General features: G+C 47.6%; 1 protein-coding gene across 7 annotated transcripts in view; it reads left to right on the top strand.

The window, feature by feature from the left end:
- UNC80 (unc-80 subunit of NALCN channel complex) overlaps positions 1–16099 on the top strand; it is a 449893-nt gene that overhangs the window by 353526 nt on the left and 80268 nt on the right. For 6 of the 7 annotated variants that reach the window (XM_085870661.1, XM_085870657.1, XM_085870656.1 and 3 more), the window contains 3 exons: positions 5274–5474; positions 5765–5945; positions 7158–7283. In XM_085870661.1, coding sequence (XP_085726787.1) covers positions 5274–5474; positions 5765–5945; positions 7158–7283 — 508 coding nt within the window. The remainder of the gene's footprint in view (positions 1–5273; positions 5475–5764; positions 5946–7157; positions 7284–16099) is intronic. The other variant, XM_085870659.1, reaches the window with a different exon arrangement.

The following is a 16099-nucleotide window of genomic DNA, read 5'->3' as shown; positions in this document are numbered from 1 at the left end:
TCTGACCACCATCGTGACCACAGATGTTTGATTATGGACTTGGAACAGTGCTCACTCAACTTCATGAGGATTCTACAGAGGAAACAGTAGCATTTGCCTCACGAACGCTCACACAATGCGAACGCAAATACTCTACAGTGGAGAAGGAAGCACTCGCCCCTGTCTGGGCAAATGCGAAATGGCGTACTTACCTGTGGGGTCAGAAATTTATCCTGCGTACAGACCACAGTCCACTGACGACACAACTGTCTTCGAAAGGTCTTTGTCGAGCTGGAATGAGAATTGCACGTTGGTCTGCACGCTTACTGTCATTTAATTACGGAATTGTGGACAAACCTGGCCATCAAAATGTGACTGAAGACTGTTTTTCGTGGTTGCCACACCCCATAACAAAGCCTTACCACAAACCGGATGTAGAATTGGTGTCCGGTGACTGCGCTGTTGTTCCTGTGGAACAGTGCAAGGAAACTTGCAATAGATACCCTATTCTACAGAAGGTGCGAGGATATGTCTCCAGAGGATGGCTTTGCACTGTGAAGGGCATTGACCCAAATGTACTTCCCCACTTTCGCATTCGGAATGAACTGCTGTACAGAAGGATTACTTGATTTGTGGCACTCACCATGTCATAGTGCCAACAGAACTTCAACCCAAGTTAATCCAGCTTACCCATGATATGCATCAAGGTAGTGTAAGGACGAAACAAAGGCTGCGTGACCTCTACTGGTGGCCAGGGATGGACTCCCAAGTGGAAGTTGCCATCAAGTCGTGCATTACTTGCCAAATGCATGACAAAACAGCTGTCACTCGGGTTCCACTTTTGCAACCAGTTCCACTCCCTAATGTTGCTTGGGAAAAGCTTGCCATCGATATAGTAGGACCACTTGATAATGGCCAAATGGGCTGTCGCTATTGCATTACCTTAATTAATTACTTCAGCAAATGGCCAGAAGTAGCCTTTATGTCCCAAGTAACATCTGCTACAGTCACCAAGTTCCTGAACCCTGTATTCAGTCATGAAGGAAATCCGTGGGAACTTATCTCTGACAATGGATCTCAGTTTGTTTCAACTGAGTTCAAAACATTCCTGCAGGAAAGAAACATCAAACACTGCTGTAGTTCTATCTATTACCCACAAGCCAACGAGGAGATAGATCACTTCAACAGAGTGTTTAAGGACTGTTTACATCCTGCAAATCTTGAAGGGAAGACCTGGAAATAATTTGTTTCTGAATTCTTGCAAAGGTGTCGAGCCACAAGCATGCAACAACTCATGAGACCCCTGCTGAACTTCTACATGGACGTACAGAACATTGCACACCAAGTTGCACATTGGGGACCGTCAAATCTGTGTATCTGCGACAAGACTCGAGGATGTGAGACGCTGTGTTCAAGAGAAACAAGATAAGTCTAAATGATACACAGACAAGAGTCGGGGAGCAAAACCTTCCACCTTCCAATGTGGTTCTTTAGTGCGTGTTCAGAAACCTGGACTTCACCAGAAAGGACAAAACAAGTTTACCCAACCCCTCAAGATCAATGAACAGAGAGGTCCTGCTACCTACAGATTCTCTGATGAGAAAGTGTGGAATGTAATTCATCTAGCACCTGCAATTGAGACCTCAAATGGACTTTCTGCTGGAAGTGCGACAGGTTCTGAGGACTATAGGGCACAGAGCCCTATCCAACAAATGTCTCCACAAGTTTTTACACCAGGTGTTCATCGTGGGACGAGATATCGTCGAGCCCTTGAATGGAACAAGGACTTTGTCATGCGACATGTTATCTTGCATTACATGCTTACTATTTTTATTTATTTATTTATTGGGGGGGGGGGTTCATCACCAGTTATTTTCATGAAAAAAGGAATATGTGGTATTGGGAGTTACATGAATACATATTAATGAATGCATGGTGAACCGGAACTGACGAGGCGGAACCTGGAGTGACGTCAGCAGGCCGTCGAGTGAGAGCAGCACGAGACGCCATTAAAAACAGTTGAGCTAAAGATCCTTTGTGTGGGCTGATTTTGCTACACAACACTCTTCACTATATGTTCCTTTTGTGATGTAACCAAGTTTGAATGTAAAATGTATATTCATGCTCTGCGCATGCTTTGCCTCATGCATATTCATCCTGTGCCTCGTGCATATTTATGTTCCGCCCATGTCTTGCCTCAATGCATAGTCATATTTTGCCTCATGCATATTTATGTTCCACCATGTGTCACGTCATCTCTGCTGCAAGTGGAGAGACCAGCGTTGGCCTCTCTGGCAGGACATGTGCATGTACAGTATGTGGAAAAGACACGGTTTTTACCGACACAGTTGGAATGTTTTAAAGGAAGGAAAAGTGATTTAAACTTCTGCAAGTGTTGGTTAAACTGTTTGGAGCATTATTATTCAAGATTCGGGCCAGTAGGCCATTCCAGGATAAGATCTGACTTCACACTCGTCTCACCTCGGGAGGAAGAAGAACAACCATGTCAAGCTCGCTTCATACGCGGTCTATCACTAGTTCCTGGGTTTCATCCAACTCTTCCAGGTCTTCACTCTTGTTGAAGGCCAAAGAAGAAGCAGCCGAGATCTCTGACAGAGCTGCCATGGGATGTAAATCGGACGAAGCTTGATTGCTACTCGAACAGCAACAGATACATCTCAAGAAGCAACATATGCATCTCGAGCAGCAATAGATGCAGAAACAATTGAAAGCTCGGCGGCAACAGATATATCTCGAACAACTGAAGCAGGAGGAAGAAGCGGCTGTGGCTTGGGCCGACTTGGAGACGATTACTGATGTTCTGCGTTACGATGAATTGGACAATATTTTGGCAGCTGGATTACCGACACTTGCAGTGAAGGTGGGAATGCTCTTCTCCAGGAATGCCACATCTCCGCCACCCAATCTATCTGAAGACAATATAGAAAGAAGACATCACACCGTGAAAACACAAACTAACCTCAACTAATGCCTCCCAAAACCCTGAGACAAGGGGGCAAAGAGTCTAACCACACATAGACTATTGAAATAACTCATCCTCAGGTTGCCTACATGTCCATGTATGCTCTGCCCTGGGGGTATATTTCCAAAATCATCACAAGATTGTGTGTGTGTGTGTGTGTGTGTGTGTGTGTGTGTGTGTGTGTGTGTGTGTGTGTGTGTGTGTGTGTGTGTGTGTGTGTGTGTGTGTGTGTGTGTATTTCTAGAAAGACCCACACACATCTCTCACCTGTGAATGGAGGGAATAGCCAATCAGCTCTCACCGAATCAACGAAACCCAGTTGGCTATGGTTATAGAAATAATTGACCCCTCCCACACTTCTCGAGCCAAATAAGCTGTTTCGTGCCTGGAGAAAGTGTACACCCCCTTAAAAAAAATTTCACCTTTTGTTGCCTGATTGCCTGGAATTAAATTGTTTTAAGTCAGATTTTTCCCACCTTTATTTTCACATCATAACCCACAACTTCCAAGTGAAAAACAAATTTCAGAAAATTAATTTAAAATACAAAACTAGAATATCGTGGTTGGATAAGTGCCCACCTCCCCTGAGTTAATACTCGGTCGAAGCACTTTTGACAGCAATTACAGCTGTGAGTCTGTTGGGATAGGTCTCTACCAACTTTGCACACCTCGATTGGGCAATATTTTCCCATTCTTCTGTACAAAAATATTCAAGCTCAGTCAAGTTACGTGGGGAGAGTTGATGGACAGCAAACTTCAAGTTATGCCACAGATTTTCCATTGGATTTAGGTCGGGGCTCCGACTGGACCACTCAAGGACATTTATCTTTTTGTTCCTCAGCTCCAGTGTAGATTTGTCTGTGTGCTTCGGGTCGTTGTCATGCTGAAAGGTGAAATTCCGTCCCAATTTCATCTTTCTTGCAGAAGGCAGCACGTTTTCCTCGAGGATTTGTCTGTATTTCTCCCCATCCATTTTCCTTTCTATCCTGACAATTTCCCCAGTCCTTGCTGATGAGAAACATCCCCACAACATAATGCTGCCACCACCATGCTTCACAGTAGGGATGGTATTCTTTGGGTAATGTGCTGTGTTGGGTTTGCGCCAAACATAACGTTTTGCATTTCGTCCAAAACGTTCCGTCTTGGTTTTGTCAGACAAAAAAAACATTTTGCCACATAGCTTCAGAATCTCTGGAGTGTTTTTTTTGAATACCTCAAATGGAACTCAGAGTGAGCTTTTTTGAGTCATGGCTTCCGTCTTGCCACCCTACCATACAGGCCAGACTTGTAGAGTGCTTAGGATATTGTGGCCACATGAATACAGTGACCATCTCTGCCAAAAGGGCCTGTAGCTCTTTCAAAGGTGCCATTGGCATCTTGGTGGCCTCTCTGATCAGTCTCATCCTTGCTTAGTCATCCAGTTTTGAGGGATGGCCTGATTTAGGCAGGGTCTTCGTGGTACCATACACCTTCCATTCCATTTATACCCATCCCCTGATCTGTGCGTTTGTATACTTTATCGCAAAGGTCTTTTGAAAGCCCCTTGGTGCTCATGGTTGAGTCTTTGCTTTGAAATGCGCTACCCAGCATAGGAAACCTATCGGAACAGCTGATTTTATTCTGAAATCATCAGAATCACAACAATTTAACACAGGTGGAGGACAATTAACTTGATGTGTGATTTTGAAGATGATTGGTAACGCCTGAGCGAATTTACAATTGCTATTCTCAGGGGGGTGGGCACTTATCCATGCAAGATATTCTCGTTTTGTGTTTTTAATAAATTTTCTGAAATTTGTAGAATTTGTTTTTCACTTAGAAGTTGTGGGTTACGGTGCGTAAATAAAGGTGGAAAAATTGTGATGTAATGTAATTTATTTCCACGCGATGAGGCAACAAAAGGTGAAAATTTTGAAAGGGGGTGCACACTTTATATTGGCAATATATGTTTATATATATATATATATATACACTCACTACACACATATATGTGTGATCTGTACATATCGCAGGGTATAATGAAGAATTCCCTCTGATAATATGCCACACGTGGCTGATGTTTACATCATTTCTCATAGTGTGACAGTGTGGCTGTACTACTGATGCCATTCTTTGTTTCTTTGTTTGGATTAGAGCAGGAATTTGGTCAGGGTCTTCCCATTAATGCTAGCAGATAGGTCCTCAGCTAAATATCCAAGAAGAAAGAATTTATCGACATAAAGAACCCTCCTATCTGTCTCGTATCATTTTTATTTGTATGTGCTGCTTTTCTATCCTTAAACTTATATACAATTTTGTCTGTGATTTGTAGGCTGGCAGAGGTTGCTCATGCTCTGCTCAAGCTCTCACCATATGATGGGGCGACCATGGAAGGTCGCGGACTGCGACGTTACATGACGGAGATGTTGCCCATCACTGATTGGACAGCAGAGCTCGTGCGACCTGCCCTAGTTCTTATCCTCAAACGACTTGACCGAATGTTCAACAAGATCCATAAGATGCCTACTTTAAGGTAAGCTTCTCGTAATAGGCCCAACGCTGGTCTGATGGATACCTTGCTTGCAATCGTGATTTGAGTAAGATCAGTTAAGGTCAAAAACATGTTTCGTCATCAACACCTGAGTCAACGAATATCGACCAAGTAAGCATGGCATTACAATGAATGCAATTAGATGCTTAAAAAATAAATTTAAAACAAATGAATGAGATGCCCACATAGAACCTTGTAACTGATGCTGTGGCTGAAAGACCAAGCACAGAAGAATGTCAAATATGCTTTGTTTCGATTTTGTACCATTGCAGACATCAGATTGAATGGGAAGGTGCCAGCAACCTCATCAAAGGAGTGTGCATTACACTGCAGAAGCAACCAATCATCTCCTTCCTGCCTCATGTCCGTTCGCTCATCAACGTCTGCGTTAACCTGGTGTGTGGGAGCTCACAGGGACCGCCAGGACAGAATCTGCCATACCCCATGCTGCAGGTGATGGGCTCTTGCCCTATTGACCACAAATGAGGCCTTGGAATCCACAGCGTGGAAACGACCTTGGATTCACTGCCCAGAATATTCTGCTGTGCCACACAGTGTGTTTTGTTGTAATGGAGCAGAATAGGACTTCTCATGAGCATAAAAACAATCATGTTTCATCCACTGTCGACTTGTACCTTTGTGTTCCAGTGCGAGTCTTCAAGCCATCATTTAAAGCATACTGTCCTTGTATGTTCATGATAACTAAAAGAGATTGTATATCATCTTGGGGGTGGGGGTGGAGGGAGGGGGACATGGAACTAGTTTGACGCAGCATGCAGAGGACAGAGCACAGGCAAATTCAAGGAGAGGGTGGCGACATATTTCTCCTTAAAAATGCCCCACGATCTGCAAAGATATACTTCCCTGCAAAAAGTTACACCACTTCCTCCAAGGTCAGGGACTGTTTTTGTCTGATGTTACGTCCTATGTTGTCTGATGTCTATCTGCATGTGTATGTGTGCTTTGTGTGTAACAACTCTTCTGTGAGTATTAGACCCAGATACATAGAAAGATAAATAAGTCAGGGCAAAATTTGCGCTTCCTGTTTTGATTTGTTCATGCGTGTCTTTTCAATCTCTCAATGCGCTCTACCGAGTTCACAGCCATACCTAGTTTTTGGCTCTATCTCTCAATGGTGAAGAATCTTTGAAAAAAATTAAATAATTCTCACATCCAGATCTTCACCAGAATCGAATCATTTCTTCCATGTCACATACCCAACGTGTCCACCAAGTTTTGTCCGAATCCGTCCGCAACTTTTTGAGATATCCTGTACACAAACAAACAAACAAACAAAATGACAGAAAGGGGTGAAAACATCACCTCCTTCACCTTCGGTGGTGGAGATAATGATCCTCACTGTGCAGTTGTTTATTTGGCAGCTTTTCCGAAAGCAATATGCTCATCTAGTGTTTGGAATATCTCTACTCTTTAACCTATACACTGAATAGCAAGCTACATGTTTGGTTTGTATACCTTGAGTACGTACAGTAATATTTGGAGAACATTTGGATCTTTTTGATATCTATCCCTATTTTATGGAAGGTAAAAATAAATACTATACTGGGAATCATTTTACATTGATCTGGAGCTTTTAATGCTTGGCAAACAGCCCTGTTGTTATCGCTGCAGTTTCTTCTGAGGATGAAGTATTCTTCTTTACAGGTCATGGGTGTCGTTGGACCATCAAGTGTAGCAGATGGCCTTCCCCTTCTTCATCTCAGCCCTTACCTGTCTCCACCACTCCCCTTCAGCTCTGCTGTGGTCAGGCTTGTTGCCTTACAGATACAGGTGTGCCTTTGTACTCTCAAACTCACAGGCTTGTTTGCCTTCACTAACAAACTGCAGCATATCAAGTACAAGCGAAAGATGCAAGTAAGGAAAAGCTGAGTCTTAATATTTGAACGAGCAGGTTCTCCAACATAAAGGGCTCCTGACGTCATGTTGACGAAACGTCATATTTTGCTTGCTCGTTCATTTGTAAATGCAAATGAGAAATAATATTTACATATTATTGAAATATTTTACAGTGTTGGGATGTTGTATTTTTAATTTTTTTTGTTTGTTTTGTGAGCCATACCTCATCCCTTTCCCATATTTGGTCAGTAATAGCTGGAGCTTGGTGACATTACCTGCTCAATTGTACTTCCACCATTCACAGTGCTTGTTGTTCAGGAAGATTATTCCTTCAAAAAGATGTTTAGTTGGAGAGAGAGAGAGTTTGGAAAGGTTTTGGTGTCTGCGGAAAGCCAGATTATGTGTCAAATCGTGTGTTTCCTGCATGACTTTACTCCTTGGACTTCACGAACGAAGGTCAGTGTCTCCTGGGGGTTTAGAGTTGTGAAGATACTTCAGGAAAGGATTTGTCAGCGGGATTGGCTCCAGAGATGCCAGTTTGATTCTGAGGGATACAAAGATCGAGCCGTTCTTCCCATGGCTTCCATTAACCCGACTTAATATCTTCCATCTGGAATATACCATCAGTCTATTTACCGGTACGTAAAAATGTGTTTAGCCAGACTCGATCTCCTTATCCCAACGGAGTGGTATGTGCTCAACTTCTTGTTTTCTTCTTTTGTATAGCTGCAGATAGCATGATTTTACTGGGGGTGAAGCTGTGCCCCTAATTCAGTGCCCTGTGTAAGTCAGAGCAGGAATTTGAATTTCGCCAGGGTGCCAGCGAGAGCGAGCCGACTCTTCATGAAGGACACCATGGGATTTTTAACATCCGTTGTCTCATGCTGGCAGATGGGACGTACAGTTTCATGTCCATCCAAGGGACGGCATACACATTGATGTATCGCCCTCCATGGGAAGCACCAGGGTTATAGTTTATATCTGAGTTGCTGAGATTCAGACCCAGGCGAGAGAGCAAAGAGCTGAGTGTGGCCATTGGTTGGGATCTACTATTTTACCAGTTTGACACAGAGCTTTTACAGCCTAATATTATTTACTAACAAGGGCAACCCATTGCTTTGCTGACAGGAATACCAAGGTGGGGGGGGCAGAAGGAGGGAGGGGAAGGGAGGGAAGGGAGAAAGGACAGAGGAGAAGTGAGACAGGAGGAAGAAGGGAGAGAGGAGGAAGAAGGGAGGGGGAGTGAGAGAAGGGAGGGAGGAGGAAGAGAGGAGAGGGAGGGGAGAGAGGAGGGAGGGGCACGGAGAAAAGAGGGGTACGGAAGCTCGGAAAGGGAAAAGAGCTCGGAAGGGGTAAGAGCAAGGAAAGGGGGGGATTAAGAGAGCGACACGTCACCAAATGTTGCTGTACACTCTGGGGGGGGGAGCGAGGAGAAGGGGGAAAGTGGGGAGGAAGGGGGTTTGGGAGGGTGTAATTATGAGGGGATGGGTTCTCAATTTGCATTTGGTTGTGGAAATTATTAAGATGTGGGGGGGGGGGTAGTACAGGATTGCACATAGCGAGATACGTTAAGAGAGAACGTTAATACAGCACGTGGATACCACTGTGATATGACCATGGGGGGTGGACAGGAAGGGGGATTGGGAGGAGGTGAGCATGAGGGGAGGCTGAGGAAAAATGGTGTAATTGGAAGGGAAGGCAGCGTGAGAGGAGTGGGGGGGGCGAAGAAATCGCGAGGGAAAGGGGAATCAGCGTGAGGGAAAGGGGGTCAGCGTGAGGGAAAGGGAGTGAGTGTGAGGAAAAGGGGAGTCAGTGTGAGTGAAAGCGGAGTCATCGTGAGGGAAAGGGGAGTCCGTGAGGGAAAGGGGAGTCCGTGAGGGAAAGGGGAGTCCGTGAGGGAAAGGGGAGTCATCGTGAGGGAAAGGGGAGTCATCGTGAGGGAAAGGGGAGTCATCGTGAGGGAAAGGGGAGTCATCGTGAGGGAAAGGGGAGTCATCGTGATGGAAATGGGAGTCAGCGTGAGGGAAAGGGGAGTCATCGTGAGGGAAAGGGGGGAGTCATCGTGAGGGAAAGGGGAATCGGTGTGAGGGAAAGGGGAGTCGGTGTGAGGGAAAGGGGAGTCAGTGTGAGTGAAAGCGGAGTCATCGTGAGGGAAAGGGGAGTCATCGTGAGGGAAAGGGGAGTCAGTGTGAGGGAAAGGGGAGTCAGTGAGAGGGAAAGGGGAGTCAGTGTGAGGGAAAGGGGAGTCAGTGTGAGGGAAAGGGGAGTCATCGTGAGGGAAAGGGGAGTCAGTGTGAGTGAAAGCAGAGTCATCGTGAGGGAAATGGTAGAGAGCGTGAGGGAAAGGGGAGTCATCGTGAGGGAAAGGGGAGTCAGCGTGAGGGAAAGGGGAGTCAGCGTGAGGGAAAGGGGAGTCAGCGTGAGGGAAAGGGGAGTCAGCGTGAGGGAAAGGGGAGTCAGCGTGAGGGAAAGGGGAGTCAGCATGAGGGAAAGGCGAGTCAGCGTGAGGGAAAGGGGAGTCAGCGTGAGGGAAAGGGGAGTCAGCGTGAGGGGAATGGGAGTCAGCGTGAGGGAAAGGGGAGTCAGCGTGAGGGAAAGGGGAGTCAGCGTGAGGGAAAGGCGAGTCAGCGTGAGGGAAAGAGGAGTCAGCGTGAGGGAAAGGGGAGTCAGCGTGAGGGAAAGGCGAGTCAGCGTGAGGGAAAGGGGAGTCAGCGTGAGGGAAATGGGAGTCAGCGTGAGGGAAAGGGGAGTCAGCGTGAGGGAAAGGGGAGTCAGCGGAAGGGAAAGGGGAGTCAGCGTGAGGGAAAGGGGAGTCAGCGTGAGGGAAAGGGGAGTCATCGTGAGGGAAAGGGGAGTCATCGTGAGGCAAAGGGGAGTCCGCGGAAGGGAAAGGGGAGTCAGCGTGAGGCAAAGGGGAGTTAGCGGAAGGGAAAGGGGAGTCAGCGGAAGGGAAATGGGAGTCATCGTGAGGGAAAGGGGAGTCATCGTGAGGGAAAGGGGAGTCATTTGAGGGAAAGGGGAGTCATCGTGAGGGAAAGAGGAGTCATCGTGAGGGAAAGGGGAGTCATCGTGAGGGAAAGGGGAGTCGTCGTGAGGGAAAGCGGAGTCGTCGTGAGGGAAAGCGGAGTCGTCGTGAGGGAAAGGGGAGTCGTCGTGATGGAAATGGGAGTCAGCGTGAGGGAAAGGGGAGTCATCGTGAGGGAAAGGGGAGTCCTCGTGAGGGAAAGAGGAATCGGTGTGAGGGAAATGGGAATTGGTGTGAGGGAAAGGGGAGTCAGCGTGAGGGAAAGGGGAGTCAGCGTGAGGGAAATGGGAATCAATGTGAGGGAAATGGGAATCGGCGTGAGGGAAATGGGAATCGGCGTGAGGGAAATGGGAATCGGCGTGAGGGAAATGGGAATCGGCGTGAGGGAAAGGGGAGTCAGCATAAGGGAAATGGGAATCAATGTGAGGGAAATGGGAATCAGCGTGAGGGAAATGGGAATCAATGTGAGGGAAATGGGAATCAGCGTGAGGGAAATCGGAATCGGTGTGAGGGAAATGGGAATCTGTGTGAGGGAAAGGGGAGTCAGCGTGAGGGAAATGGGAATCTGTATGAGGGAAAGGGGAGTCAGCGTGAGGGAAATGGGAATCGGTGTGAGGGAAAGGGGAGTCAGCGTGAGGGAAATGGGAATCAATGTGAGGCAAATGGGAATCGGTGTGAGGGAAAGGGGAGTCAGCGTGAGGGAAAGGGGAATCAATGTAAGGGAAAGGGGAGTCAGTGTGAGGGAAATGGGAATCAGCGTGAGGCAAATGGGAATCGGCATGAGGGAAAGGGGAATCGGTGTGAGGGAAAGGGGAATCGGTGTGAGGGAAAAGGGAGTCAGCATGAGGGAAATGGGAATCAGCGTGAGGCAAATGGGAATCGGTGTGAGGGAAATGGGAATCGGTGTGAGGGAAATGGGAATCGGTGTGAGGGAAAGGGGAATCGGTGTGAGGGAAAGGGGAGTCAGCATGAGGGAAATGGGAATCAATGTGAGGGAAATGGGAATCAGCGTGAGGGAAATGGGAATCGGTGTGAGGGAAATGGGAATCTGTGTGAGGGAAAGGGGAGTCAGCGTGAGGGAAATGGGAATCTGTATGAGGGAAAGGGGAGTCAGCGTGAGGGAAATGGGAATCGGTGTGAGGGAAAGGGGAGTCAGCGTGAGGGAAATGGGAATCAATGTGAGGCAAATGGGAATCGGTGTGAGGGAAAGGGGAATCAATGTGAGGGAAAGGGGAGTCAGTGTGAGGGAAATGGGAATCAGCGTGAGGCAAATGGGAATCGGCGTGAGGGAAAGGGGAATCGGTGTGAGGGAAAGGGGAATCGGTGTGAGGGAAAAGGGAGTCAGCATGAGTGAAATGGGAATCAGCGTGAGGAAAATGGGAATCGGTGTGAGGGAAATGGGAATCGGTGTGAGGGAAATGGGAATCGGTGTGAGGGAAATGGGAATCGGTGTGAGGGAAAGGGGAATCGGTGTGAGGGAAAGGGGAGTCAGCATGAGGGAAATGGGAATCAATGTGAGGGAAATGGGAATCAGCGTGAGGGAAATGGGAATCGGTGTGAGGGAAAGGGGAGTCAGCGTGAGGGAAATGGGAATCTGTATGAGGGAAAGGGGAGTCAGCGTGAGGGAAATGGGATTCTGTGTGAGGGAAAGGGGAGTCAGCGTGAGGGAAAGGGGAATCAATGTGAGGGAAAGGGGAGTCAGTGTGAGGTAAATGGGAATCAGTGTGAGGCAAATGGGAATCAGCGTGAGGGAAAGGGGAGTCGTCGTGATGGAAATGGGAGTCAGCGTGAGGGAAAGGGGAGTCATCGTGAGGGAAAGGGGAGTCCTCGTGAGGGAAAGAGGAATCTGTGTGAGGGAAATGGGAATCGGTGTGAGGGAAAGGGGAGTCAGCGTGAGGGAAATGGGAATCGGCGTGAGGGAAAGGGGAGTCAGCGTGAGGGAAATGGGAATCAATGTGAGGGAAATGGGAATCGGCGTGAGGGAAATGGGAATCGGCGTGAGGGAAATGGGAATCGGCGTGAGGGAAATGGGAATCGGCGTGAGGGAAATGGGAATCGGCGTGAGGGAAAGGGGAGTCAGCGTGAGGGAAATGGGAATCAATGTGAGGGAAATGGGAATCAGCGTGAGGGAAATGGGAATCGGTGTGAGGGAAATGGGAATCTGTGTGAGGGAAATGGGAATCTGTGTGAGGGAAAGGGGAGTCAGCGTGAGGGAAATGGGAATCTGTATGAGGGAAAGGGGAGTCAGCGTGAGGGAAATGGGAATCGGTGTGAGGGAAAGGGGAGTCAGCGTGAGGGAAATGGGAATCAATGTGAGGCAAATGGGAATCGGTGTGAGGGAAAGGGGAGTCAGCGTGAGGGAAAGGGGAATCAATGTAAGGGAAAGGGGAGTCAGTGTGAGGGAAATGGGAATCAGCGTGAGGCAAATGGGAATCGGCATGAGGGAAAGGGGAATCGGTGTGAGGGAAATGGGAATCGGTGTGAGGGAAATGGGAATCGGTGTGAGGGAAATGGGAATCGGTGTGAGGGAAAGGGGAGTCAGCATGAGGGAAATGGGAATCAATGTGAGGGAAATGGGAATCAGCGTGAGGGAAATGGGAATCGGTGTGAAGGAAATGGGAATCTGTGTGAGGGAAAGGGGAGTCAGCGTGAGGGAAATGGGAATCTGTGTGAGGGAAATGGGAATCGGTGTGAGGGAAAGGGGAGTCAGCGTGAGGGAAATGGGAATCAATGTGAGGCAAATGGGAATCGGTGTGAGGGAAAGGGGAATCAATGTGAGGGAAAGGGGAGTCAGTGTGAGGGAAATGGGAATCAGCGTGAGGAAAATGGGAATCGGCGTGAGGGAAAGGGGAATCGGTGTGAGGGAAAGGGGAATCGGTGTGAGGGAAAAGGGAGTCAGCATGAGGGAAATGGGATTCAGTATGAGGAAAATGGGAATCGGTGTGAGGGAAACGCGAATCGGTGTGAGGGAAATGGGAATCGGTGTGAGGGAAATGGGAATCGGTGTGAGGGAAAGGGGAATCGGTGTGAGGGAAAGGGGAGTCAGCATGAGGGAAATGGGAATCAATGTGAGGGAAATGGGAATCAGCGTGAGGGAAATGGGAATCGGTGTGAGGGAAAGGGGAGTCAGCGTGAGGGAAATGGGAATCGGTGTGAGGGAAATCGGAATCGGTGTGAGGGAAATGGGAATCGGTGTGAGGGAAAGCGGAATCGGTGTGAGGGAAAGGGGAGTCAGCATGAGGGAAATGGGAATCAGCGTGAGGGAAATGCGAATCTGTATGAGGGAAAGGGGAGTCAGCGTGAGGGAAATGGGAATCGGTGTGAGGGAAAGGGGGGTCAGCGTGAGGGAAATGGGAATCGGCGTGAGGGAAAGGGGAGTCAGCGTGAGGGAAAGGGGAATCAATGTGAGGGAAAGGGGAATCAATGTGAGGGAAATGGGAATCAGCGTGAGGGAAATGCGAATCTGTATGAGGGAAAGGGGAGTCAGCGTGAGGGAAATGGGAATCGGTGTGAGGGAAAGGGGGGTCAGCGTGAGGGAAATGGGAATCGGTGTGAGGGAAAGGGGAGTCAGCGTGAGGGAAAGGGGAATCAATGTGAGGGAAATGGGAATCAGCGTGAGGGAAATGGGAATCAGCGTGGGGGAAATGGGAATCAGCCTGAGGCAAATGGGAATCGGTGTGAGGGAAAGGGGAAGCAATGTGAGGGGAGGGATTGGGAAGACAGCATGAGTGGAGGGGAAGGCAGCTTTTGGGGAGGGTAAACAGCATCCCAGCGCATTTTCTGACGTTAAACCACAGCTAAACCTCGTTTTATTTTTGACTGCCGTATTCTATATCATCCCAGGTGGAAAATCCCTTTTTCCTTCATCTTCTTCTTCACTTGTAACAATGTGAGTCTCATCAATCCCGTTTCTCATATCAATTAGATTCAGAAAATGCAGATTATGTACCGCCTTTTTAAGCATTACAAAGTCGGTCACTCTCCTTGCAACACAGGTGAGAAAAGAAAACAAAAAAGCAGCTGATATTTCAATAATTCATTCGCATGATTTCTAAAGCGTGAAAATTATTTTATATTCCTTTTTTTTTGTTTTTTTTTTTTAGCAATTTTGCAAAGATTGGTATTTCCATCAGAAAAAGCGATGGGACTTACTTCAGGTGGCTTTGAAACAAACAACCAAGCAGCTTGGTGAGTGCTTGCCAAGTGGCTTAAGCACTCAAGCAAGCACTCCAATGGAACAGCTGGCTTGGCAAGGAATTTCCGGTTGCAGATCGGTGAAATAAACCCATGCACCCAGAAAAGTCAAAGGAATGTCAGAATTGGACAAATGAACACTTTTTAGCAGTCGGAACTGCTGCTAAGTTCAATTCTGGAGCTTATATTTTGTAATTTGGCTCAGTTTAAGAGATTCTTGAGGTTATGGCATGTGCAGAAATGAAATAAAGTCACGAACACTGGCGTCTCTGGGCGTTCCATTGCAGCATTGCATTGCAATGTACCCAACGAATCGTAGGTATGATGATCAGGCATTCGATGACATAAGTGACGAAAGTGAAAAAATAAACTTTATCATTAAATCGTTGCGCCTGTTCCAACTCGAGGAATTCTTGAACAAAATGGACAAAATGCTGAAGTAAACCCCAGCGAGGTAACCGAGGATGCACCTTAATACCCCATCAAGAGCAAGGTTGCCGAGAATGCGCCTGTAAAGGGATATAATTAAATGAGGCCGTTAATTATCTTTAAAAGGGGTGTTTTAATTAACCCAAACACCCAATTTACACTCATGCACTCTCTTGGAGTTCCCTTTTTTTGTATACCTTGTCCAGGCTCTCATGAGAGCTAACACACAACGCACAGCGAGGGGGGGGGGCATGAGACAAGAGGGGAGGGAGTGGGAAGCACAAAACAGTGGGGAACAGAGACATAAGGAGATCTGTAGAAGGGACAGGGAACACGGGGTATACAAGTTGGACATCACAGAGACTTTCAGGAAGGAAAGCAGGGAATTTGAAGGAGGTGGGCTTGGGTGGATTAATGGAGGTAGAAAAGATCCAGGATTTGGATGGGGGATGATAAGAGGTGGTGGTGAACAGCTGGTTTGAAGGCCTGGAGGGAAGAATGGGATTGAACAGAGTGAGGGAGTTTATTCCAAAGGTGGGGAAAAAGAGAAATGAAGGTGTGAAGGTGAGCAGTGATTCGTGATTTGGTACTTTTACCAGAAGGGGGTTGTTGGCGGACCTTGAGCTCCCTGCGGAAATATGGTGGGGACAAATTGCAGACACAGCAGGGGAGACGAGAATGGAGAGTTGACGGTAGAAGACAGAAAGACCATCGACCTGCCTGCGGTGAGAGAGTGAGAGGCCCAAAGACTCGGCCTCATTGCAGGAGATGCCAATGATCTGAAATGTCTTGGTTTCCACAGCATGAAGCCAAGAAAGGTGGGAGGCAGGAGCACCAGCCCAGAGGGGAGAACAGTACTCCATAAGGCTGTGGACAAAAGCTTTGTATGTGGTCAGGAGCTCAGGTGGGCCAAGGAAGGACTTTCCACGATGGAGGATTCCCAGTCGGCGACTGGCTTTGGAGGCGTGGTTTGAAATGTGGCTTTCACAGGAAAGATCATGGCAGATCATAAGACCCAGAAGCTTCAATGATCCACAGATCTCCTAATGTCTCTGTTCCCCACTGTTTTGCCCTTCCCACTCCCACCCCTCTTGAATCATGC

Source organism: Eptatretus burgeri, chromosome 2, assembly GCF_056783735.1.
Source record: "Eptatretus burgeri isolate ZD-2024b chromosome 2, Ebu_testis_v1, whole genome shotgun sequence".
Classification (NCBI taxonomy): domain Eukaryota; kingdom Metazoa; phylum Chordata; class Myxini; order Myxiniformes; family Myxinidae; genus Eptatretus; species Eptatretus burgeri.
The sequence above is the reverse complement of the archived record's forward strand: the minus strand, read 5'-3'. Positions and strand labels throughout refer to the sequence as shown.